This window comes from Leptodactylus fuscus, chromosome 5, assembly GCF_031893055.1.
Source record: "Leptodactylus fuscus isolate aLepFus1 chromosome 5, aLepFus1.hap2, whole genome shotgun sequence".
In the NCBI taxonomy this organism is placed as follows: domain Eukaryota; kingdom Metazoa; phylum Chordata; class Amphibia; order Anura; family Leptodactylidae; genus Leptodactylus; species Leptodactylus fuscus.
The window spans coordinates 210,437,535-210,462,781 of NC_134269.1; the positions used below are offsets into that span (position 1 = coordinate 210,437,535).

At 48.4% G+C, this 25,247-nt stretch overlaps 2 protein-coding genes across 4 annotated transcripts in view; one reads left to right on the top strand and one right to left on the bottom strand.

Moving 5' to 3' along the window:
- Positions 1 to 1,272: 1,272 nt before the first annotated feature.
- Positions 1,273 to 13,173, bottom strand: MKRN1 (makorin ring finger protein 1). Of its 2 annotated transcripts, none has more exons than XM_075275232.1 (8): positions 12,946 to 13,173; positions 11,182 to 11,310; positions 10,987 to 11,090; positions 6,018 to 6,241; positions 4,362 to 4,576; positions 2,871 to 2,981; positions 1,835 to 1,976; positions 1,273 to 1,741 (listed from the first exon to the last, which is right to left on the bottom strand). In XM_075275232.1, the coding sequence occupies exons 1-8, from the start codon at positions 13,065 to 13,067 to the stop codon at positions 1,532 to 1,534; spliced, it is 1,257 nt and encodes a 418-aa protein (XP_075131333.1). In that variant the 5' UTR covers positions 13,068 to 13,173; the 3' UTR covers positions 1,273 to 1,531. The 2 variants fall into 2 exon arrangements, with proteins under 2 accessions (XP_075131333.1, XP_075131332.1); XM_075275231.1 differs by having other exon boundaries at positions 1,274 to 1,741; positions 10,885 to 11,090; positions 12,946 to 13,171.
- Positions 13,174 to 18,583: 5,410 nt separating this feature from the next.
- Positions 18,584 to 25,247, top strand: part of LOC142204026 (uncharacterized) — a 25,939-nt gene continuing 19,275 nt past the window's right edge. Inside the window, exons 1-10 of one of the 2 annotated variants that reach the window (XM_075275223.1) lie at positions 18,584 to 18,907; positions 21,905 to 22,007; positions 22,171 to 22,285; positions 22,598 to 22,772; positions 23,387 to 23,498; positions 23,596 to 23,702; positions 24,047 to 24,173; positions 24,326 to 24,446; positions 24,621 to 24,706; positions 25,161 to 25,247. The exon at positions 25,161 to 25,247 is cut by the window's right edge and continues 56 nt beyond it. In XM_075275223.1, the coding sequence (XP_075131324.1) occupies positions 21,920 to 22,007; positions 22,171 to 22,285; positions 22,598 to 22,772; positions 23,387 to 23,498; positions 23,596 to 23,702; positions 24,047 to 24,173; positions 24,326 to 24,446; positions 24,621 to 24,706; positions 25,161 to 25,247 (1,018 nt within the window). In that variant the 5' untranslated portion in view covers positions 18,584 to 18,907; positions 21,905 to 21,919. Of the gene's footprint in view, positions 18,908 to 19,209; positions 19,387 to 21,904; positions 22,008 to 22,170; positions 22,286 to 22,597; positions 22,773 to 23,386; positions 23,499 to 23,595; positions 23,703 to 24,046; positions 24,174 to 24,325; positions 24,447 to 24,620; positions 24,707 to 25,160 lie in introns of those variants that run through there. The other variant, XM_075275222.1, reaches the window with a different exon arrangement.

The window sequence follows — 25,247 nt, forward strand, 5'->3', positions numbered from 1 at the left end:
TTAACCCATTATCAACCATGGCCTCATGCAGGTGGGGTGTAGGGTCTCAACCTTGGACATTCTAAGGGCCCGTGCACACGATGTAACGCGGCGTTGATTCTGACATGTAAACTCATATCAGAGTCAGCGCTGCAAAACAGAATCCCACTGACTGTCATTGTCATCTATGGGGTTAACCTGCTGGACTGACACCCCACAGAGGAGACCCTGCCTATTTTTGGGGGACAAAAGCAGACAATACCTTTCCTCCTTATCCTATAGGGATCCAGCAACTTGTATTTTGTGCTGGAAGTTGTACTTCTCCCACAGCCTATTTATATATCTATATTCTTAGTCGAAAGTATGTGCCCCCTCCAGGCAGAGGGTGTGACTTTACCGCACAGATATTGTTCTACCAGACAGCTGGTGGCATCTAATGCTGCAAACTGGTCTGACTGGAACACAATAGGACACGACAAACAATGCCACATTTCCTCTTCCCAAACCTGGCAGCCTCTGCCCCCGACCATAAACCTGACAACGCGCGTGACTATAAGAAAGGAGCGCCCATAAAACTTACAGATTCGGCACCTGGACTATTTACGTTCAAGAAATGGTCTTCAAGTAGAGATGAGAGAGTATTATTGGAAACGGCCGTTTCGAATAGCACACACCCATAGGAATGAATGGAAGCAGCCGGCACGCTGACTTTGCCGGCGGCCGGACGCTTAACCCCCTGCGTGCTGGCTGTGTCCATTCATTCCTATGGGTGCGTGTGTGTGTGTCCTGACTCTCTCGCAGGGGTGTTAAGGATTAGAGATAAGCGAGTACTGTTCGGATCAGCCGATCCAAACAGCACGCTCCATAGAAATGAATGGATGCACCTGGTACTTCCGCTTTGACGGCGGCTGGCAGCTTAACCCCCCGCGTGCCGGCTACGTCCATTCATTTCTATGTGAGCGTGCTGTTCGGATCGGCTGATCCGAACAGTACTCGCTCATCTCTATTAAGGATCATGGAGACACAAGTCTAGAAAGAAGCTGTACACACAGGACAGGAGATCCTAAACACCCCCTCCCCCTCATTTCAAGACAGTGACTTATGAAATATGGGGGGCACGGACGGTGAAAACACTTCCACGGGATCGGTGCCACCTAGTGTTCAACACTCGTAACAAAAAAAAAAAAACCCAAAAAACTTGTTCTAGAGCCCACCCAAAAATAGAAATTCCATATAAACCACAGTGTGCACAAGGCCGTCACATTTTGTACTTTGTGTATTATTTTTTTTATTTATTTTTGAGTTTTACTTTAATTTTTTTTCCTTTAATTTTTTTTACCTTTTTTAACTTGAAACAGAGAAACAAACACTCTGGGGAGGGGGAATGAGGAAAAATGGAGGGGAAAATAGACAGACATCAGGATAAAAATTATTACAACAGCACCTGGAATTGATAGGCCTGCCTAGGAGAAACACAGGCACTGCCACAACACCACAGGAAATAGCTACTGTCTGAAAGTGGCCAGACAGTCCAAACTCCTTCTGACTGGCGCTATAGGTCCAGGTCATAAAAATCGTCCAGATCCTCATGGAACAAGTCCCACTCGTCCTCTGAGTCTGTGAGGTCTTCGTCGGCGCCCGCTGCCAACAGCATTAGGAGCATTTCGCCCAGTTCAAAGGTCATGACTTCCTCGTCGTCGTTGTCAAACGGGTCGCTGCCCTCGCGCTCGTCGAAGTCCCAAAACCGGTTCCTACGCTGGGCCTGGAAATAAGGGATGAGTTAAGCGGTTTTTCTATCCCCTTTAAGTCATTATTCAGCCTGAGAAGGGAAGAGCCGAGACCGCCATGGACTTACCCGGTATCGACTCGACATCCCCCCTTTTTGTCGCGGCTGTGGTTCTTCTATACGACCGTCGGGGTACGCGTGTTTGTAGAAGCAGTTGCCTCCGAATGGGCAGTTGCCGCGTCCTTCGTCAAAATACCGACAGGATTTGTTGCTAGAAGAGAAATAATAGAATAATTACTGACGTGCTAGCAGTACTGCTCGTGCACAGAAGGTGGCGCTAGCACAGCCCTTTGAACTTCCATAGTGCCAATGACATGTTTTATATCACAGGCAAAATCCCCTGAATGTTACTATAGAGCTGCGACAGTAAAGAAAAGCCATTGCTGCAAAAAAGTTCAGGATCAAAGCGCCACCTGCAGGAGATTCCCATAATAGCATGCCAGTAGGATAAAGACCGTGAGAAAAAAAACAAAAGCACTAGGCATGCTGATTAGAGATGAGCGAACAGTAAAATGTTCGAGGTTCGATATTCGTTTCGAGTAGCCCCTCAATATTCGACTACTCGAATATCGAACCCTATTATACTCTATGGGGGCAAAATACTCGTTTCAGGGGTAGGCAACGTTCGATCAAATTACACTTACCAAGTCCACGAGTGAGGGTCGGGCTGGATCCTCCGAGAAGTCTTCTCCGTGCAGCGTCCCCGCGGCGTCTTCCGACTCTGAATTCACTCTGCCAGGCATCGGGCCTGGGCAGAGCCGACTGCGCATGCCCGCACTACAAGCAGACATGCGCAGTCGGCTCTGCCCAGGCCCGATGCCTGGCAGAGTGATTTCAGAGCCGGAAGATGCCGCGTGGACGCTGCACGGAGAAGACTTCTAAAGGTAGGAGAAGAACCAGCGTTGACTGTATAGCATTCGGCCAATCAATGCTGGTTCTATATCGAACTTTTACATTCGAATAGCGAGTGGTACTTGATCGAGTACGAGTATTTCGAATACCGTAGTATTACTCGCTCATCTCTAATGCTGATATATCTGTAGTGTGGGGTCAGGATACCCGTATACATCAGACGGGCGGCCGCTTCTACTATGTAGGACGTTACCTCATGGCCTCTTTGTACTTCAGGATCAGCTTCTGTTTCTCCTCTTTCTCCTCCACCCAGTACTCGCTTGGAATGACGAAGTTTGAGGTGATGCGGCATTCTGGACACGATCTGGAAAACAAAGGGTTAACGTCAGCCTCCGCTCCGGCGTCCTTCCTATTCATGGTCTAGGACCTGTCACCTCTCCTGACATGGCCGCTTAGTGAAAGGGTTCTACCCTTAAAATCACATTTGTTCTGGATCACACATAGGAATAGCCTTAAGAAGGTCTATTCTTCTCCTACCTTTAGATGTCTTCTCTGCGCTGCCGTTCAGTAGACATCCCGGTTTTATTCAGTATGCAAATGAGTTCTCTCGCAGCACTGGGGGCGTCCTCAATGCTGCGAGAGAAATCTTCAGCGCCGCCTCCATCTTCATCAGGAACGGCCTCTTCATGCATCTTCTTCAGGAGAGGGTTCAAAACTTCTAGGCCTCGGGCATGGCCGCTTACTGAACCCAGCTCCGGAAGACGACACAGGGAGAGGGCGTTCCTGAAGAAGATGGAGGTGGTGCTGGAGAGTTCTCTCACAGCATTGGGACCGCCCCCAGTGCTGCGAGAGAACTCATTTGCATACCAACGAAACCCGGGATTTCTACCGAACGGTGGCACGGAGAAGACATCTAAAGGTAGGAGAAGAATAGCTTTTCTTAAGGCTGTTCCTACGTGTGACCAAAAAAAAAATAAAAAAATAAAAAAATTCAATTTTACTGGTAGAATCCCTTTAACAATTCTGGCGCACCCTCCCTTATAAATCTGCCCTCTGTGTTCCTCTGTTATTCCTCCTAGAAATGTATTAACAGCTTGGATTGTATGGATACACCTTGCCAGGCAACAAGATTTAAAGAGCAACTCCGCCTGTCATCACCCCCTAGTGGCAAGATCTATCCATATGCAGTCAGATTAGGAGGACATGTCAGGTTAATGCGACTTCTTGCTCTTTACTGAAAAGCTCAGTTATTTTGGATGAAGTTTCCCTTCTAAATCGGCTTTTCCGGACAAGTCACTTGTAAGGGGATCTGAGCAGACGCTTTAGTGGCGTAAAGGACGTGTTCACACTACTGTCACAGCAACGTGGATCTGTCAGGATCCATCACATGACTCAATGATAGAGCTTAAAGGGGATTCCAGGCTTACTAATGGATGACCTATCCTTAGATCATGGGGATATAACACCAGGACCCAAGAGGTCCCAGCATTCAAACATGCACTACAGTCTCTTCAAAGGAAACCAAGCACAGCGCCGTACCCTGTATAGTGGTAGTATTCAGTATTACAGCTCAGCCCCATTCACTTGAATTGGGGCCAGAACATAATATCACTGAACGAGAGCCGCTAAAACTTTGGATAGCTGAGCCGCAGGGGGCCTGGAGGTTGGACCCCTCTACTGATCTACAATTGATGACCGCCTAGTCAGGATCTCTAGTGCATCTGATGCCCACGGAAACACTTACTTTATGATCTTGCTCTCAAACTGCTTGGCGCTCCTCCACCGGCGGATACACTTAAGGCAGTAGGAGTGGCTACAGTTGGACAGAATACCGAAACGTCGCTCGCTGGGATTTGTTTTCTCGTAAACCACCTCCATGCAGATGCCGCACACGATGTCTTTACTGCGTTGGATGGCAAAAGACAGTTCCATGTCCTTCTCGTGAGCCTCAATGCAGGACTGTGGGATGGAAAGAGAAAAAAATAAAGATTTACACACAATGGCAGACGCTGTCCAAGACTAATATCTGACTACAGCAGGGGCAAAACTATGAATACGCAAGGCATATAGTTATAGTCTCCAGTGGGAACCATTGCTGCCCAACATTACTGTAGTCTGTTCTTCTGGTTCTACCATGGTCCAGAACAACGGAACAAAAGATAGAAATGTGAACACAACCTAAAACTGGCACATGCCAGTCCTAAGTAAAGTACCCAGGGGTACAATGCACTCATTTCTGAAGCATTCTGGGAAAAAATAAACAAAACCATCCTCTGCCTGACACAAGAGACTCTAGTGCCGGGATGGAGAACCTATGGCACGGGTGCCAGAGGTGGCGCTCAGAGCCCTCTCTGTGGGCACCCATCTGTGGAACAGATTATACTGTGTGGGGACCACTGTGCAGCAGATTATACTGTGTGGGGGTCACTGTGGAGCAGATTATACTGTGTGGGGACCACTGTGGAGCTGATTGTACTTGTGTGGGGTCACTGTGGAGCTGATTATACTGTGTGGGGGTCACTGTGGAGCAGATTATACTGTGTGGGGGCCACTGTGGAGCAGATTATACTGTGTGGGGGTCACTGTGGAGCAGATTATACTGTGTGGGGACCACTGTGCAGCAGATTATACTGTGTGGGGGCCACTGTGGAGCAGATTATACTGTGTGGGGGTCACTGTGGAGCAGATTATACTGTGTGGGGGTCACTGTGGAGCAGATTATACTGTGTGGGGACCACTGTGGAGCTGATTGTACTGTGTGGGGACCACTGTGCAGCAGATTATACTGTGTGGGGGCCACTGTGCAGCAGATTATACTGTGTGGGGGCCACTGTGGAGCAGATTATACTGTGTGGGGGTCACTGTGGAGCAGATTATACTGTGTGGGGGTCACTGTGGAGCAGATTATACTGTGTGGGGACCACTGTGCAGCAGATTATACTGTGTGGGGACCACTGTGCAGCAGATTATACTGTGTGGGGGGCCACTGTTGAGCAGATTGTACTGTGTGGGGACCACTGTGGAGCAGATTATACTGTGTGGGGGTCACTGTTGAGCAGATTGTACTGTGTGGGGGGCCACTGTGGAGCTGATTATACTGTGTGGGGACCACTGTGCAGCAGATTGTACTGTGTGGGGACCACTGTGCAGCAGATTATACTGTGTGGGGGCCACTGTGAAGGAGATTGGACTGTGTGGGGGTCACAGTGGAGCAGAAAGCTCTATAAAGCCCCACCAGTATGACCATATTTTGCAGGTCTGTGTATGCAATTGTGGATCCGCAAATTATTAAGGTTAAATTACCATGTAGTGCCAACTACAGGTGAATATGTTGTAAGTCAAATCATGGATAGCTTCCCGTAGGTGGCGCTAGAGATTGAGGCTTTTCCTGCTGCCTTACCTTAATATGTTGAGACCTCTGAGCAGTGTCTGTAGGATGGAGCACCTGCAGGCCGCACATGTCACACGGGTCACCGTGCAGGTACACGCAGTTCTCTCCATAGCGACACTCCCCCACCGTGGCATATGGACAAAGCTGCTTCTTGAGCTCGGGGTCAGCCGGTTGCTCCTGGTTCTCCTCTGGAGGTGGAGGTCCCTGAGTGTCAGTGTCTGGGCCGGATGGCGCTGCGGGGAAAAGAAGCAGGGAAATCTCATAAGAGAAGCCTGAAGATGTAGTCATATACATGACAACTGTTCTGGATATAGGGAGGGGGTGTCTGCAAGACTCAGGGGTCCTCGGCAACCCAAATACTCACCACTTGTAATACCTCCTCCTGCTACTGAGGAAACACGGGAAAGGGGGAGGCGAGCACCTGAAATATCTGGTATGGGGGTGGAATGGATCAGCTCTAGAAGTCTGTATATGGTGGGGATGTCTGACCCGGGGGGGGACTCCATACACAAGTATGGGAAGGACGATGCCGTGGGGGTCTGTGTATTGGGGGAGGGGTGTATAAATCTCTGGTCTGGGGTAAGTATATGCACAATGGCGAGTGGTCTGCTATGATACTCGGATATGGAGCTGTAGATACAAGTGGGAAGACGTGTCTGTATATACAAGGGAGGGAATGGGGATTGTATATATGTGAGAATATAATTCGGGATGGTGGTCTAGTATGGGGCCAACAACAGTGAAGTGGACCCCGGTCACACAAAGCCTCAACTATAATGGGGACCAATAGGGAAGTGGCATCTGAAAGCGCCTGGCGTACCGGACCCCGGAACCGCCAACTGTAACTGGACACTGCGATGGCGTCACAGCGGCGACCTCAGCCTTAGGCCACGTGTAACATTGTGGATTTTTATCAATCAATCAACGCAACGCTGAAGACTTAAGCAATGAGTTTGAGCTTTGGTGGGAGAATATCCGTGTGTGCAGAATTATTATAGAAGTAAATGAGAAACGCAGAAGGTTCCCATCTCACTGGTTTATTTTTATGTTAAAATGAAAACAACAAAAAGACCCCCCCCCCCAAAAAAAAAAAAAAAAAAAAAAAAAAACTCAACACACATTATAAAAACACCACCCCCCCTCAAAACAAAAACCAAAGAAACAAACAAAAAAAAAAAAAAAGATAGCAAACCAAAACATAAGACAAACAGCGCCCCCTTTCTTTTAATCCTTCCATGCATGGAGTCCGTTTCCTATTCTTTAACATTCCCTTAGACTCTTTCCTTCACCTTAAGTCTCCCATATAAGAAGGGCCCAGAAGTTCTCGATAGTGTTTAGACCCGATGAGGCAGGCGGCCATGTCCTTATTCTTTAAAGGGGTTGTCCGGGGAGGATCACATGATCAGAAGCAGCACTCCCCTGCCAGATATAGCACAGGTATTACCCCGGACTAGGGGGCCGAGCAAAGGTTCAAATCATGTGACCAAGGGGCCATCACCGAGAGTCTGCCGGATCAAATAAGACTCTAATCTTCCCCGACAACCCTTTAAGGCCTGCAGTACTTGTCCTGCATACAAATCGCGGTTTTCTTGCAAGGTGCAGAGTTTTTCCTTGAAGAAAGAGTCTTCTAAAAACTGGCAGTAGGTTTAGGAGTTACTTTTGAGTCCGTCTTCAACTTGAAAATGTCCAACGTTACCAAGATCAGCCCACAGCAGTAGCCCACCCTCCATATTGTTGAAGTACAGCTCGGTGCCCAATACCGCTCCAGCCCTCGGCTCCATCAATAGTCTCTCATCAGTCCATGAAACCTTCATTAGTTCCTTGGCTGGGTCTTGCAGTCTCGTTCGGTGGCGCTCCAGTTTCCGCCTGCCTTACCTCGTCCACGTCTCCGAGTACTGAACACCTTATATTTCTGAGCACTGCAGGGAGGCTGCGGACTGGGACAGCACTGGCGGATAATGGGTTAATGGATCTCTGCTCGCTTCCCGTGGGGACTCTTCTCAAATCTTTGGCGGCTAATTTGCGTCATTTTTTTCTCTCAACACGTTTCTGGCGACCCTGTTGACTAATCGTAACAAAATGTTTGAGGGTTCCGTGATCGCGCCCCAATACCTTAGCAATGTCAACAGCGCTGCACCCCTCCGAAAGAATTTTTTTTTTTTTCTGTCAGTCAAATCTTATTTTTTTTTGACCCACACGCTGCCTAATAATTATGCACACCTCGATATAGGGGGTGTGGACCTCCTTAGGCCACACCCTCCATCATTAATACACGTCAAGGCACTTATTAAGATGGGTGCGCAATACGCCAATCTTAATCAATTGGCCCCACTGAGTATACAAGGAGGGGTCTATGGAAAGGGCTGTATACAGGGGTGGTTTACTGAAATCTGGGGGTCTTATAAGAGAAAGGGGTCCGGTTAGTGATCCTATACCTCTAAGGGGTCCGGTTAGTGATCCTGTACCTCTAAGGGGGTCCAGTTAGTGATCCTGTACCTCTAAGGGGTCCGGTTAGTGATCCTATACCTCTAAGGGGGTCCAGTTAGTGATCCTGTACCTCTAAGGGGTCCGGTTAGTGATCCTATACCTCTAAGGGGTCCGGTTAGTGATCCTATACCTCTAAGGGGTCCGGTTAGTGATCCTGTACCTCTAAGGGGTCTGGTTAGTGATCCTGTACCTCTAAGGGGTCCGGTTAGTGATCCTATACCTCTAAGGGGTCCGGTTAGTGATCCTATACCTCTAAGGGGTCCGGTTAGTGATCCTGTACCTCTAAGGGGTCCGGTTAGTGATCCTTTACCTCTAAGGGGTCCGGTTAGTGGTCCTATACCTCTAAGAGGTCCGGTTAGTGGTCCTGTACCTCTAAGGGGTCCGGTTAGTGGTCCTGTACCTCTAAGGGGTCCGGTTAGTGATCCTGTACCTCTAAGGGGTCCGGTTAGTGATCCTGTACCTCTAAGGGGTCCGGTTAGTGATCCTATACCTCTAAGGGGTCCGGTTAGTGATCCTATACCTCTAAGGGGTCCGGTTAGTGATCCTGTACCTCTAAGGGGTCCGGTTAGTGATCCTTTACCTCTAAGGGGTCCGGTTAGTGGTCCTATACCTCCAAGAGGTCCGGTTAGTGGTCCTGTACCTCTAAGGGGTCCGGTTAGTGGTCCTGTACCTCTAAGGGGTCCGGTTAGTGGTCCTATACCTCTAAGGGGTCCGGTTAGTGATCTTATACTTAAAGGGTTTGGTGTGTGGTCCAGGTTTGGGGCCCTTCGTATATAAATGTAGGGGGCACAAAAAATAAGCTCATGGCATCCTTTCACTTAAGTTGACAAACAAGTCGTCAGCCCCATCATGACAACGGGGGTCTCTACACGGCCCAGGACAGAGCTGTGATGTGCAGGACGGCCCCTCTAACGTACACAGAGGAGATGGTCTAACCCAAAAAGGCCCCAAATATGGGATCAAGTGCCATAAAGACCTTCAGAGGATGACTGATGGGGCCCGGCTCACATTGTTTACGTGTAACGGGTTAGACAATGCATTAGTGTAAGAAGCTGGGCGACAACCAATATGGCCGCCACTCACAGGCTTTCTATGGGACTGTACTTCTAACTAACAGGCTGGGATTTAGCTCAGGGAGGTGGAGGAGATATTACTATGGCACCGGGGAGGGTCTCATGGGGCCTCATGTACACAGTATAGATGTCTCCCCCCACGAGAATCCGCTCAGTAACAGTCTTCACATTAAGCATCTACCACACCTGTATAGACGTGAGGAGCGACTGAGCACCAGCTGGGGTTTGGATGGAGGGGGAGGGGTCTTCAGGCCATGGATTAGTGTTATATTATTTGGTTTATTCTTATGGTGATTCATTTTATATAGTTTTTGCACTATACTGGCCACCGGGGGTCGCCCACAAGGCAAAGCTTCGGTGCAGATGTGACATGTATGGAGCAGGACTAGTGTTAGTGGGGGACCCCTGTAAGGATAAGGACTGCCCCTATACTATATACCACAATGGGAGGTGCCGCATCAGTTATCCCCTATGCACAGGGTAGGGGGTGTCAGAAAGCTGGGAGTCGGCCTATGGGACCCCAATCAGGAGATAAAGGACCTAGAAGAACCCCCTGAATGTGCCTCGTGCATGGGGCGCAGGGCCCTGAGTGATCAGTTACTTATCCCCTACCCTGTGGATGCGTTATGAGTACCACACTCACTTAAAGGGGATGTTCATGACTAAGATACTGAGGCCTCCTCACTACTTACCATGTACAGCGCCGCACATTGTACAGTGGCTGTGCTTTGTAGCGTTAGGGTAAGTTCACACTGAGTATTTAGGTCCGGAACCTGAGGCGGAAGCCGCCTCAGGTTCTGGACAAAAAGCCGGGTAGCAGTGGCTGAAAGCTGGTGCACTGCACAGACATCCAACTGCGCACTCCACGCTGGATTAGGCCTAGTCCGGAGGAGGGAGTGTCTTCAGGCCGAATCGCGAGGAGCAACGGCCTGAAGAATGAGCATCTCGCTTCTTTTTCTGGGAGCCGGAACAAACCAGCTCCCATTGATTTCAGTGGTAGCCATCTTTTTGGTCAGAATTTTGAGGCGGATACAGCCTCAAAATTTTGACCCAAAAACTCAGTGTGAACTTTCCCTTCCTGCTCAATATCACAGTCCCGGACAACCCCTTTAAGGGTGATTAACCCCACCCCTTGCCAAGGATTTCTTGCCCACATGAGACAATAGCCCACCAGAATTTTACTATACAGTGACTATGGAGAACCCCATACTGCGGCCTAGTAATCTCGTCACGTGTTACCTCACTACCTCCCACCACCTTGAAGTCAAGGCCCTACAGGGTTATAGCAAGCACAAAGTCCCCTCCCGAGCAATTACCCCGTCCGCAGTAGAGTTGCCCCGGCACAAACTCCACGGCATTGACCCAGTCTTCAGCTTGGGAGACCCCAGCCGCCACCACCTCGCTAGCTGCCTTCTTACTGTTAATGTCACTGCTGGTTTCGGGGAGGGATTCGAGTGGACTGTTCCTCGCCCCAGAGGCGTCGCCGATCGCTTCTTCCTTTAGTGGTTTCGAGTGTTCATATCTAAGAGGGAGACACACAGGAGAGATATTATACAGACGCAGGAACCCCGGGGTGCGGACACACGGACGCCATCGCTCATCGCCTCCCCCACCTGCAGTGGTCTCCATAAGCACAGCACCCGCGTTGGTAGTATCTGCAGATCATGGTAGAGCGGCTGGTGGACAGATCGTGCGAGTAGCGGCAGTTGTTTCCTTCTTTGCAGACGCCGTGCATGAAATATCTGGAACGACAGGTCAAATAAACAATGGTGGACAACAAGGTGCTGGAAAACATTGGACTAAAGAGGTTTTCAGGGACTTGCATACTGGTCAGCGGCGGTGCAACATCCAGGTGCCCTATGGATCAAGTTGAAGAGACCACAGTGTCTAGTTTAGCACAGCGCCACACACTGCACTGTGGTTGTACTTGGTAGTGCAGTTCATCTGTATTCAATTAAATGGGATTGAGCCGCTGCACCAGGAGACCGACAACCATGCAGTAGCAGCTCAGTCCCATTCATGGTTCTATGGCCTGTTTACAAGATTCAAGTAAGTGGGGCTGAACCAAAGTACAAGTACAATGCAAAGTGGGGCACTGGGTTTTGTATTCGGGGAACACATCCAAACACTGCTGATCTGTGGGGGTCCTGGGTGTCAGATCCCTACTGATGATCTACTTAAATGACTATGAACAAGTCCCTGGAGCTGCTCACTCACCATACAATTTGTAATGGCGACTTTAGGTACTGCAGCGTTGTCCTATTGAAGTCTATGGGGTAGTGGTGCAGGACCAAAACCAGCACCAGCAAGGAAAACAATACACCGCAGCCCCGACAAACCACTGATCAGTACAGGCCCCAGGTGTGAGAGGAATCTGCTCCAAGTATCACCATATTGAAGTCCGAATGAATAAAGTTGGTGTATAAGGTAACAGCCAGCTATGGTGTATATAGGGGGCGCTGCCTTAATAGAGGGGAAGCGGTGGGTTAAGGACAGTGTGTGGACAAGGAACTGGTTGGACTAGATAAATTAGCATAACATGATTAGATAAGAAACTGGAGAGGAGTCGCATCTCATTAAGGCAAGGGGGGGGGGGTTGGGCTCTCTAAACAAAGAGGAATGTAAAATGGCTGCACGCTTGGCCCCACATGGCCCTGGAATCCAAAATGGAGAACAAGCTGTAAAGAACTGGACAAGCCCTTTAAGGGTTGGATGAAACTACTGGTATCCATTGTCTATAGCGGTCACAGGCCAGTAAGAGATGGATACAGGCAGAGGCCCCTCCATTGAGTGTCCCAATCCAGACAACATGGCGGACGCCGTCTTCTGCCTGTTGTAACAGTCACTCTGCTACGCGAGCAGAGCAGGAGACAGCGGCCACCATTTTGTTTTACATTAGAGTCAATGGGAACGACAGAGGGGGCCGAGTCTGATATTCTCCTACAGTTTATGTCCGTTGCTCTCATCCCATGCCAGCAGCAGACATTAAAGGGGAGTCCGGGAATGGACAAATCAGGGGGGGGGGCCAGCAGCCATTACCAATGTCCTATGTGAGTGACATCACCGAGTCCTCTCTAACCCCAGATAAACATCATGGGGGGCAGAATGGGGGGGGGGGCAGACTCCTCAATGTATCCAATTCCTGGACAACCCCTTTAATAAGTGCAGTGTGAACACAGCCCAAGTCTGAGCCCATCCACCGCTACAATCTAAGGCAGAGATGAGATCCGGCCCATTCTGCGAGTCCTAGTTCACACACAGCAGATATTTGTGTCACTACAACCATTTCCCAGCGCACAGCCGGCGTCCTGCCCATACACGAGCGCCCCCCGCCGGCCGTGTCCTCACATCACCTACCAGGCCCCGGGGACACTTACCTACAGGTCACCTGTCGAGTCCAGCCACCCACGGGGGGATTTTCCGGGAACGCGGGCAGAGGGCTCTTCCCTGCTGCGGCTGATGTCACAGGTACAGGCGCCGCCGCAGCTGCCTCCGCCATTCCTGTTTATCCCCCCCTTCCTTCACGACGACGCCGGAACTTCCGGGATCACATGCTTCCGGCGGCGCTCGGCCCGGCCACAACTTCCGGCCGGAGAGCGAGAACAAACAAAACAAACCAAAAAAAAACAAACAAGGACCAATCAGAAAGGGCGGACTGGAGGCTTAGCCCCGCCCTCTCGTGCCTGACTGACTTGCTCCTCAGCCAATAGGAAGAGGGACTTTGGGATAACCCCGCCCACCGCGTGATGCCGTGTTGTCGTTGCTACAGAGCTGACGGATCCTGTGGAGGGGGTTGTGGTGTTGTTGTTGTTGTTGTTGTTGTTGTTGTTGTTGTTGTTGTTGTTGTTGTTGTTATGTGAGGCTTCTTACACAATGGCCACGTGACTGGCTCCTCAGTCCTCACACTTGTGGTTATAGCTGGTCCTGGGGGGAGGCCAAAATGGAAGTCACCCTTAAAGGGGTTATCCAGGGAATTTAAAGGAGTTGTCTAACCTGGTCCTAGACTACCTGACAACCCGCCCTCAGTATGTGAGAGCCCGGGACTGTGTGTCTGACACTGTGGTCTGTAGTACGGGGGCACCACAAGGTACAGTTCTTGCCCCATTTCTCTTCACACTGTACACTGCTGACTTTAGGCACAACTCCTCCAGCTGTTACTTACAGAAGTCCTCCGATGACTCTGCAATACTAGGCCTCATCACTGATGGCGACGATAGGGAATACAGAGACTTAAACCGGGACTTTGTTGAATGATGCCAACTGAACCACCTTAAGATTAAAGGGGCATTCCCATAACCCTTGTTCAGCAGCCTGCAGGCTGTGTGCTCTCTTCACTTCCTGGTTTTCTCAGTACATTAGTGGACGGGGTTTCACTTGCTCTGCTATCTGCTATGTTTGCAGTCAGTAATGAGGGATTGGTTGTAAATGAATTACCACAGTATGAAGCTGATGTAGAGGCTGATGTAGCAGAACTGGATTTGAGTCAGTTTGCATTACATAAGCAGCCAAATTCAATTAAACCGGCTGATAAGTGGAAGAGCTGAAGATAGACAGCACAGTAATCCCGAAGCTCTCACCTCCCCCCTCCCCTATCTGAGGAGCTCCGATACTTGTCAGACATAAGCAGCACTCAGACCCTCCCCCCTGAGAGCAGGCAGCTACATCACTTGGGAAATGAGCAGATAGGCCCAGTGGCCATAGAAATGCAGTGTCAACAATGAAGTGAATAAATTAAGATAGCGGCCAGACAAAACAGTTTTGATAAAGCAATCTATTTAGGAAATGTCTTATCCACACAAACTAGCAGTATAGATAGGATCCTTGTTATGGGACAACCCCTTTAATGCCGGGAAGACCAAGGAGATGGTGGTGGACTTTAGTAAACTGAGAAGTGCTCCAACCCCGGTGGCGATTCAAGGGACATGTATTGAGATAGTCAGGACCTATAAGTATCTGGGTCTGCACCTCAATAATAAGCTGGACTGGGCTGATGACCTGGGTGTGTTGCACAGAAAGGGCCACAGCAGGCTCTACCTGCTCAGGAGGCTGAGGGCCTTCGGAGTCCAGGGGCCACTTCTTAGGGCCTTCTTCAACTCTGTGGTTGCCTCAGCCATCTTTTTCGGTGTGGCCTGCTGGGGGAGCAGTATATCAACCAGGGACAGAAATAGACTTGACAGGCTGGTTAGAAGGGCCAGCTCTGTCCTGGGGAGCCCCTTGGACCCAGTACAGGTGGTGGGTGACAGAAAGATACTGTCTGTGGTGACCTCCATGCGGGAGAACAAATCCCACACCATGTATGAGAATTTGATGGGACTTGGCAGCAGTGTAAGTGACCGTCTGCTTCACCCCAAGTGTGAGAAGGAGCTATCGCAGGTCCTTCCTTCCAACCGCGACCAGGCTGTATAATCTACATCAGACCAAGTGAACATCACTCCGCACAGAGAACTAATGATTATGACGATGAAGTCTTCCTTCCTTCTTCTTCTGTTCCTTAGCTGCTATGGACTCCTAGTATATCTTCTCTTCTCAGCATATGTGTGTCTACTTCTGTAATATATTACTGTGTATTATCCTGTACCTGTATTACTATGCTGCTGTAACATACGGAAATTTCCCCACTGTGGGACTATGAAAGGATTATCTTATCTTATGTGACACAGGATCCAAACCAGCCTGGAACCTCTACATCCAGCTTCAACAAATGCAACTCTTGTGAAATAACCAAAGATGGCTGGTTCGCCCTGTGACTCCTTCCGTAATGTGAATGGAGTTGCATTGGGATCTCTAGGGTTCTAGGACTGCGACTTCCAGTCACAAAAAGTCAAGCAGTATTTAATCTTTTTGCTACTAGAAGCCATGGCACTAACATTAGTGAAGGAATCGCAGCGTGACCTGGAAATTTTTGACTATGTGGCCAAAGTCGCTGTGTAGCCCTAGCCTAAAGGGGTTGTTCTGAGCGTTATAGCTCACCTGATCTGATATCGGCTAGTAGTGACTAAATACTAGGCTTAGTAAGGACCTGATGTCACATGGCAGGACACCCCAAACCAGGGGAGTTAGGGCTAGGGTTGCACATAGGATGGACATATTAACCTACTGCATCCATGTCAAATGGCAAGGTCCTTATAGAGAAGATGAGGTTTTTGTGGAGAAGTCATGGTCCTTATAGAGAAAGTGGATTCCTTTTAGAGAAGGTGAGGTTCTTATGGAAAAGGTGATGGCATTTTAGAGAAGGTGAGGTCTTATGGAGAAGGTGAGGTCCTAAAAGAGTAGGTGATTGTCTTACGGAGAAGGTGAGGTTCATATGGAGAAGGTAAGGTCCTTTTAGAGATGACAATGTCCTTATAGAGAAGGTGAGGTTTTTATGGTGAAGTTGAGGTCCTTTTAGAGAAGGTGAGGTTCTTATGGAGAAGGTGAGGTTCTTATGGAGAAGGTGAGGTCCTTTTAGAGAAGGTGAGGTCCTTTTAGAGAAGACGATGTCCTTATAGAGAAGGTGAGGTTCATATGGAGAAAGTAAGGTCCTTTTAGAGATGACAATGTCCTTATAGAGAAGGTGAGGTTTTTATGGAGAAGGTTAGGTCCTTTTAGAGAAGGTGAGGTTCTTATAGAGAAGGTGAGGTCCTTTTAGAGAAGGTGAGGTCCTTTTAGAAAAGACTATGTCCTTATAGAGAAGGTGAGGTTCTTATGGAGAAGGTGAGGTTCTTATGGAGAAGGTGAGGTTCTTTTAGAGAAGACGATGTTCTTAAAGAGAAGATGAGGTTCATATGGAGAAAGTAAGGTCCTTTTAGAGAAGACAATGTCCTTATAGAGAAGGTGAGGTTTTTATGGAGAAGGTTAGGTCCTTTTAGAGAAGGTGAGGTTCTTATAGAGAAGGGGAGGTCCTTATAGAGAAGGTGAGGTTCTTATGGAGAAGGTGAGGTCCTTATGGATAAGGCGAGGTCCTTATGGAGAAGGCGAGGTACTTTTAGAGAAGGTGTGATTTTTAGGGAGAAGTCGAGATCCTTATGTAGAAGGCAAGGTTCTTTTGGAGGGGGTGAGGTTCTTATGGAGAAGGTGAGGTCCTTTTAGAGAAGGTGAGGTTCTTATTGAGAAGGTGAGGTCCTTTTAGAGAAGGTGAGGTTTTTATGGAGAAGGTGAGGTTCTTTTAGAGAAGGTGAGGTACTTTTGGAGAAGGCGCGATTTTTAGGGAGAAGTTGAGATCCTTATGTAGAAGGCGAGGTCCTTTTGGAGAAGAAGGAGAGGTCCTTATAGAGAAGGATATTTAGTCACAATCAATATCAGCTGTGGAGAGATGATGAGGTGACCGATGCCGGGCAATCCCCATTAATTAGAAATGAACCCGTTGAGATACTCGTTGGGACGTCAGGTGGTTGCCTCAGCAACTGTCCCACGTACTACAATTTTCCATGTCTGACGACTGGCCATCGGCTATCCAGTGACTACCCCAATTCTGGTTAGTAACCAGGGAGCCCGTCTGGGAATGTCTAGGTCAGAGCCTGCGGCTACCACTCCTAAGGTTGAGGCCATTAATCTGGTGCAGTCAGGCTTCCCAAATTATTTTTAGGATCTGGAGAATGAAATCCGATGAATTGCACATAATGGCGGCTTATTGAGTGTTAATGGAGTTCAACCGTATTGTAGAAACGTTTTAAACTTTATTTATAAATTTATAAACATTAATGCAGACAAATGTTGTGGTTTCCCATAGCAGCCATTTAACCCACATTCAGAAATGAAACACGATCCCTGACGGGGGGCCGAAACTCACAGATACTATGAAAGAGACTCAGAGGGTTGGGGTTCAAGCAATTATGGCTCAAAAGGAGGTTTTTTTTTTACAGTTTTTCTGGGCAAATGGCATACCTCCCAACCGTCCCGATTTCCGCGGGACATTCACGATTCCGGTGACGTGTCCCGCGTTCCCGGTTGGAGGGAGGTATGTCCACACAGGTCAGCTCCTCGCTTTGCCGCTGCACGCCGGCTACTGGCTGTGTAGATGCGATGTGATGACGATGTGCGTGAGAGAGAGGCGCGAAGAGAGCGGCGGGGGAGCGAGGAGAAGGTAAGTGTAATGTGTACACTGAGGTGGAACATGAAACTGGGGGCAGATGAAGGAGAGGATGGCATGACACTGGGGGCAGAGATGTGGGGACATGAATCTGGGGGCAGAGATGGAGGGGGGACATGAATCTGGGGGCAGAGATGGAGGGGGGACATGAATCTGGGGGCAGGGATGGAGGGGACATGAATCTGGGGGCAGAGATGGAGGGACATGACACTGGGGGCAGAGATTTGGGGACATGAATCCGGGGGCAGAGATTTGGGGACATGAATCCGGGGGCAGAGATGGAGGGACATGAATCTGGGGGCAGAGATGGAGGGGGGACATGAATCTGGGGGCAGAGATGGAGGGGGGACATGAATCTGGGGGCAGAGATGGGGGGACATGAATCTGGGGGCAGAGATGGGGGGACATGAATCTGGGGGCAGAGATGGGGGGACATGAATCTGGGGGCAGAGATGGAGGGACATGAATCTGGGGGCAGAGATGGAGGGACATGAATCTGGGGGCAGAGATGGAGGGACATGAATCTGGGGGCAGAGATGGGGAACATGAATCTGGGGGCAGAGATGTGGGGACATGAATCTGGGGGCAGAGATGGAGGGACATGAATCTGGGGGCAGAGATGGAGGGGACATGAATTGGGGGCAGAGATGGAGGGACATTTTGTCCCTCTTTCGGTTCTTCAAAAGTTGGGAGGTATGCAAATGGTGGGCAATAAGTCCCACAAGATGAAATCAGATTTTTATGTTTATTTTGGTCCTTATCACATGGCCTGGGGCTTGGTCTTTCTCACTGTACAAAGCTCCTCCCCTTGTCGGTACAACAGCACCACCTAGCAGCCAGATTGTGCCACTGCAATTAATGCAAAAATTGCAAAAGTCTCCCACTCATGACATTGGAAAACCGCACCATCTGTAGGCGAGATGTAAATGATTGGCGCATATTCAACATGGACTTCATCACCCCACTGCTTTAATAGAAGTCAATGGAGGCTGAAGAACCTCATCAAAGAAACAGCTTTCCATCCCCTAAGTAACAGTCTTTATTTCGTCAAACTGTTGCCAATGCAAAATGCGTAATGTTGTGTTTTCTTTGCAGGTGCAATGTGCGGGGGCAGAACGTTTGTTGCCCCTCAGTGTTGTAACACAAGTGACGTTCTCGGGCACCTCCTGTATGACCCCATGGTGGCTGCAGCAGGATTACGCCAGGATGAAGGCATGTTTTTTTCCTCTGACGCAACTAGATCACACCACAAGGTCCATGTGCGGGTTCTGGTAAGCGAGGTAGCTGTCTGGGATATTACAGTACGATCCCAGGGGTACAAAGGGATAGGACAGGGTGAGCTGCCGCTACAACCCCCAGTACAACCTGAGAATTTGGGAGTAGTCGTGTCGCAACACATAAAGATCCACCTGTTGCAGCCGCTAATCTAAGTCATGGCTTATTATCGCAGAGGATCGCTCCGAAGGATGTTTAGCTCAGTCCAAAGATAAAGTCAGTGTTTTGTGACCCTTTACAGGCCCCGCAGCCTTCTCCCCCCACCCTCCTCCCACAGTGTCCTTGTTAGGAAGCAGACATGGTGCCTCCAGGACCATCCCCTCCCCTCACCCCCTGGTCTATTGGTTAATGATAAGCTACACAGTATCTGTGTTTGGAATGTAGGACAGTGTGAAGAGGAGGGGCTCGAGTCAGTGACCCCCACCCCCGCCTCTTTCTTGGGCTGCACTGTAAGAAGTAACGTGGGTGTTTGAAGGTAAGAATGGCACCAAATCAGCCCCCACTTGGTATTAAATCTGCCATATCGCAATCATTCATCGGCGTGTTCCACTTTTTGAACAACTTTTTGCCCAGTCTTTGGGCTAACGATACCGTCACATTACACAGAGTTTGTAGGGTTCACGTAGTAAGCTTGGCCTCATTGTAGACCCTTAAAGGGCCGTTCCATTTTTGACTGATCTGTGTTGATCAAGTCTAGCGATACCGATTTTACCACTTTCTTCAGCTCCACCAATCAGCTTTAGAAAGGGGTTTGTCCGGGATTTGGAGGATACTCACCTCCTATCCCAGGTGCTCAAATTTTGGAGAACTCCGTTAAATGTCAACATGCCGCACATCATCACTGCCGATCAAAATATTATTATTGTATGTATACTCATTAAAATGGTTGTTTAAGATTAGAAAAACATGGCTGCTTTCTTCCAGAAACAGCGCCACTCCTCTTCATGGGTTGTGTCTGGTATTGCAGCTCAGTTACATTGAAGTAAATTGGGCTGAGCTGCAATACCACACACAGCCCGTGGACAGGGTGGAAGACAACCCCCTGTCCTGTTCAACCCTTATAATTCCTGGACACGTACATACAAAAGGGTTTGATGTTCCTCTGTTATTACTACTAGAAATATAGGGAGACACCACCATTTAGGTGTGTGGAGTCTTATTAAGCCATTAGCGCTCCACTGTGCAAGGGAACATGGGAAGAATATGTAAATCAGTCTTCAATGATGTAATTAAGGAAGAATATGCAAATCTGTCTTCCATGATGTAGTTAGGAAGTCAGTGCCTCAGTCATGCATGGTAAAATCCCAGCATCATTGCAAACAAAAGGCCTCTGGGAAGGTCGGGCTTCATGTTAAAGGGAGCGCCCTCTATTGGGCTGCATGACTGAGGCGCTGACTTCCTAATTACATCATGGAAGACAGATTTGCATATTTTTCCCATACTAGAAATATATGAATAAATTGGCAACTCGGTGTTACCAGTTGGGGGCGTGTCACTTCATATTCTCACATTGTCCAGTCAGATCGGACAGTATCAGACTGTGTAGGGACTTGGGACACACCCCTTTGACAGGGAGAATGGTAAGTCCCAGTTGTCATTTATTCGCAGATTTCCAGTAGGAATAAGTGAGCGTTCACACTACCGTCGGTGTCCGACATGTAGTGTCCGCTCCTAGTGTCCACTCAAAATCTGTCACGGACACTAGGAGCGGACACTAGATGTGTCCGTGACACCTGTCATTCACTTGAATGGGCATCAGGTGCGTTCTTTTGCACTCCGTGCCCGTCCTTCCCTGTCCACAAGAGAAGATGTCCGACTTCTCAAGCGGACAGAGGAACCCTGCATGCAAAAGAACGCACCCGATGCCCATTCAAGTGAATGACAGATGTCACGGACACATCTAGTGTCCGCTCCTAGTGTCCGTGACAGATTTTGAGCGGACACTAGGAGCGGACACTACATGTCGGACACCGACGGTAGTGTGAACGCTCCCTAACAGAGGAATGGTACAATACATAGTTATAAGAAATGACGCTCCATCACAATATAGCATACAAGTATATACTAAGGGCCCTTTCACACGGCATAAGCGAGCGCTTCAAAACACATCCCATTCACTTCAATGGGAGCGCGCAGCATTTAGTGATCCGCTTTACAGCATAGACAGCGATAGTCTGGAGCCGATAAACGCGACAGTTTTCTAGACATGCTCTGTGCAGGGAGGGGGAGGAGATAAACTGTGACATCATCTATTGTCAATAGTGATGTAATGATGGCTCGGTGGTGTTATTTATAGTGGTGTTATCTTCTATTGTGATTTCTGCTAAGAAAACTGCAGAATAGGCAAGTACCTGTCTATTTTTAGGTTTCGTGGCCATAGTGAGAATTGCAGGACATTTAAGTACCTGTCTATTTTTAGGTTTAGTGGCCATAGTGAAAATTGCTGGACATTTAAGTACCTGTCTATTTTTAGGCTTAGTGGCCAGAGTAAAAATTGCAGGACATTTAAGTACCTGTCTATTTTTAGACTTAGTGGCCAGAGTGAAAATTGCAGGACATTTAATGAAAAAAAAAAAAAAAAAAAGAAAAGAAAGAAAATATAGATAGTGACATGGAAAATGAAGAATAAAATCATCAAAAATTCTTAAAATATACATTTCACGTAAAAAAAAATTGGTTTAAAAATTAGGCCACTTTTGGTAACACATTCCCTTTAAGGCCAAAAAGGAGGGGGGGTTCATGAGCTGAAATATCAGGGGCTGCAGCAGTGTCCATGAGCATCTAGTGAGTCCATCGAATCAGCTACATTTTGTCCATTTAGTGGTGACCAAGGGTTTATATACCATAGCGGCAGACCAGCCAGCTGCCATGGGGCTAATAGGGAAGGGGGCCGCAGTATATGATAAGTTAAAGGGACCTGTCCTGGTTGCATAGGATGCTGGGGGTTGTATCCTGTTGTACTAATGCTCCATATCCCTATTTTTTTGCATCAGATCGGATGACCTACCATGCTGTCTTCTGCCCTGAGAAGATGTTCTACCAGAGTGATGGTCCGGGCGGGGGGTGCAGTGACCAGCAGGCGGTTGGAGAGCCAAAGTAAGTTCCCTTTGTAGGTAAGTGATTTAGGTCATGCAGAAAGCTGGGTTATGGCCGACTTTAGAGCTTTTTCAGGACGTGTCTGTTCCAGGGGTTTTGTAATGATGTGTATACCAACGTTACCGACTTGTCTGCTGGGCATGAACCTGAATTTCCTGTGTAGGTTCTGCATTTCGGATACATCCAAGTGTGGAGCAGGCAGTGGCGGAGGGTCAAGCGGTCGTGGCTCTGGAGAGCACCATTATTACACATGGGATGCCGTATCCACAAAATATCAGGTAAGGCTGTGTCAGAATTTTGCTAAGGGTTAGGGAACCTTCGGCTCTGCAGCTGCTGTGAAACTACAACTCCCAGCATGCTCCATTCACTTCCATGGGAGTTCCCAGAACAGCAGAGCCAGTATGCATGCTGGGAGTTGTAGTTTTGCAACAGCTGTAGAGCCGTATGTTCCCTACCCCTGGCCTAGGCGCTCTATACAGAGGTTTCTAACCACGCCCTCTCTCCAAAAAAGTCACCATTTTTGTAGTTCTCTTTGTGTGTATGGTGTTTACATGGCTTTACTGACCCCTCCCTGTCTGCCTATATGATAGCATGGCCACCCAGGTGGAGGAAATAGTACGGGCCAACGGGTCCGTGCCAGCGACGGTGGGCATCTTAGAGGGCAAAGTACACATTGGACTCTGCGAAGAGGAAATCAAGTTTTTGGCGACCTGCAAAGACTGCGTGAAAGTGTCGAGAAGAGATTTCCCCTATGTTCTTAGCCAGGTATGTCCCTAATATAGAAATATTATCTGGAGTGGATAGACTACATGCTGTACACCAGATTTATTATGTGTTTTAGAGGCAAGCCAACCCCCTTTTACGCAAGCCACACCCCTTTCACTCAAGCCACACCCCCTTGTCAAACAAAAGGCAGTTAATCAATGTGGCTTAAAACATGTTCACTAGGATATGCTCTAATATAATACCCATTTAGACATCTTGTGTATATAATAGCCCTTTCACCACCTCCACCAACTCCCACTTTTTGCATCCTTCAATAGGTGGCGCTCCACTGATTCCAGCACAGTTGGAATTTTTTCTCTAGCCCCAACCGTTCTCGAGCAATCATGTCTCTTTATTTTGGCTCAGTTATGATCTCTATTGTCAAGTGGGTGGTCCTAAGCTTGAGCAGAAATACGGGGACCACCCACCTGACAGTAGGGAGCCGAATTGTGTTGAAAGTAACAGAGTTGATTTCTCGGGAACGGTGGGGGCTAGAGAAAAAATTCCAACTGCGCTGAAATCAGTAGAGGGGTGTGTATTGAAAGATGGGAAGAGATGAAGTGAGGGGAGGTGAAAGGTCCACTTTAAAGTGCAGCCATTTGTTCTTTTTCCAGGGCCTCTCTGGAGGCAGTACCGTCTCCGGGACAATGGTGGCAGCACACCACGCTGGGATCCCTATTTTTGTGACCGGAGGGATCGGTGGAGTACATCGCCATGGAGAAAACTGTACATTTTTTCTTCCTTTTTTAGTGTCATAGAACTATATTTATTGTATCTAAGGGATATTTAAAGGGCAACTCCACCTTTTCCTGTTTGGTTTCAGCTATGGATATCAGCGCAGATCTGACCGAACTCGGGAGGACACCAGTAGCTGTCATTTCAGCTGGGGTGAAGTCCATCCTGGACATTGGCCGGACCCTGGAGTATCTGGTGAGTGACAAGAATGGCCTCCTGGCCCAGAATTCAGATCCCAAGGGAGGCGTTGTTTATGCAAATTTGCATTCAAGTGGAGGGGCTATAATTTGGAGGTGGGGCTTAAACTTCTAATTGTTTTTTTACTGCCCCTAGTGGCCAACTAGACATCTAGCACCACTGGTCATGGTATATAGCACACGGACAGCCCAATAAGTACATGATAAAGCTGTTTCAGGCTTATTAGCCTTCATCAGTGGAAGCCATTGGGCTATGCAGGTGGGGTTTGGGAGGTCCGTCTTACTACCTACCTTGCTACCTTAGGACTTACATATCTCTTCCTATTTTTATTGTAATGACAGGAGACACAAGGGGTCTGCGTTTCCACATTTGGAGATTCCCGAGACTTTCCGGCCTTTTTTACCCCACGCAGTGGCTTCAAGGCTCCATATCATGTCCGCAATGAGGAGGAGGCTGCAAAACTTATTGGTAAGGTGGTGACATTTATGACGTAGACTGGATTAAAGGGGTTACTAAACTGAAATTTTTTATTTTTTTTTTACAAAACAGTGCCACCCCTGCTCACAGGTCGTGTGGGGTATTGCAGCTCATTTAAATAATGTCATATCCTTCTTCCCCAGCCAGTTCTCTGGAGCTCAGGCTGGACAGTGGTGTCCTCATCTCTGTCCCTATTCCTTCTGAGTATGCCGCCTCTGGCCAGATGATAGAAGAAGCCATCCGCCAGGCCCTGGAGGAAGTGAGGTAATAGGGGCGGGACTATATGGGGCATAGAGGTAAGTAAGGGGATGTGGGTGGGGCATGTGCCAGAGAGCGCCGGCAAGACATCCTTGTGGCTTCACCTAAACCCTGGTACCCGAGGGGACATAATGTCAATGGACAGTCGCGCTATGACTGACTGTATATTTCCAATATCAGGGTGCAAGGCATTGTGGGAAAAGAGGTGACGCCGTTCCTCCTCCGCAGAGTCAATGAGATAACTGGCGGGAAATCGTTAAATTCCAGTATCCTTGGGGCAATTTTTTGGATATTTTTGTTATTTTGATCTGAGTAGCCAATTCATATATCATAGATTGTGTGTTTCCTGTATCTCTTTCCTCCTCCCTTATAGTAATATTCCACTTTGGACTATGTCTATTTCTTAGAAGGTCCACCCCAAAAAATCCCCCAAAACACTACTGAGAGACCCGTAATCATGTACCGTATAATCTTCTGAGGAACCTGATAGCAACCATTCTGCTACAGCACCACCGCAGGAGAAATGATGTATTACATGGCTCCTTTAGAAATCATATAGTGCATGGCCATGCCGAGTCCTCCAGAGAGAGAGGGGCGCTCTTTGTAGCTGCTTTCTGCTGGGGTCCTCCCTGAGCCGGTGATCTCCTCAATGAACTACAGACAGGACATGAACAATTTAGTAAAGTTATTCTGTAATAGATTTCCTTAATGGCCACTAAGATATTGCTCTCATAAAGAACAACGCCAAGGTCGGGAGTCGTATCGCGGTAGCCTTGAGCAAGATCCGAAAAACGAAAGGAGGTGGAA

Bases quoted from the DNA above. Each gene is read 5' to 3' on its own strand.
- MKRN1 (XM_075275231.1), bottom strand. From the start codon at position 13,067: ATGGCGGAGGCAGCTGCGGCGGCGCCTGTACCTGTGACATCAGCCGCA. The intron at 11,311-12,945 runs GTAAGTGTCCCC...CTGTCGTTCCAG, and splicing joins ACTCGACAGGTGACCTGTAG to ATATTTCATGCACGGCGTCT. The intron at 1,742-1,834 runs GTAAGTCCATGG...CCTTATTTCCAG, and splicing joins GGATGTCGAGTCGATACCGG to GCCCAGCGTAGGAACCGGTT.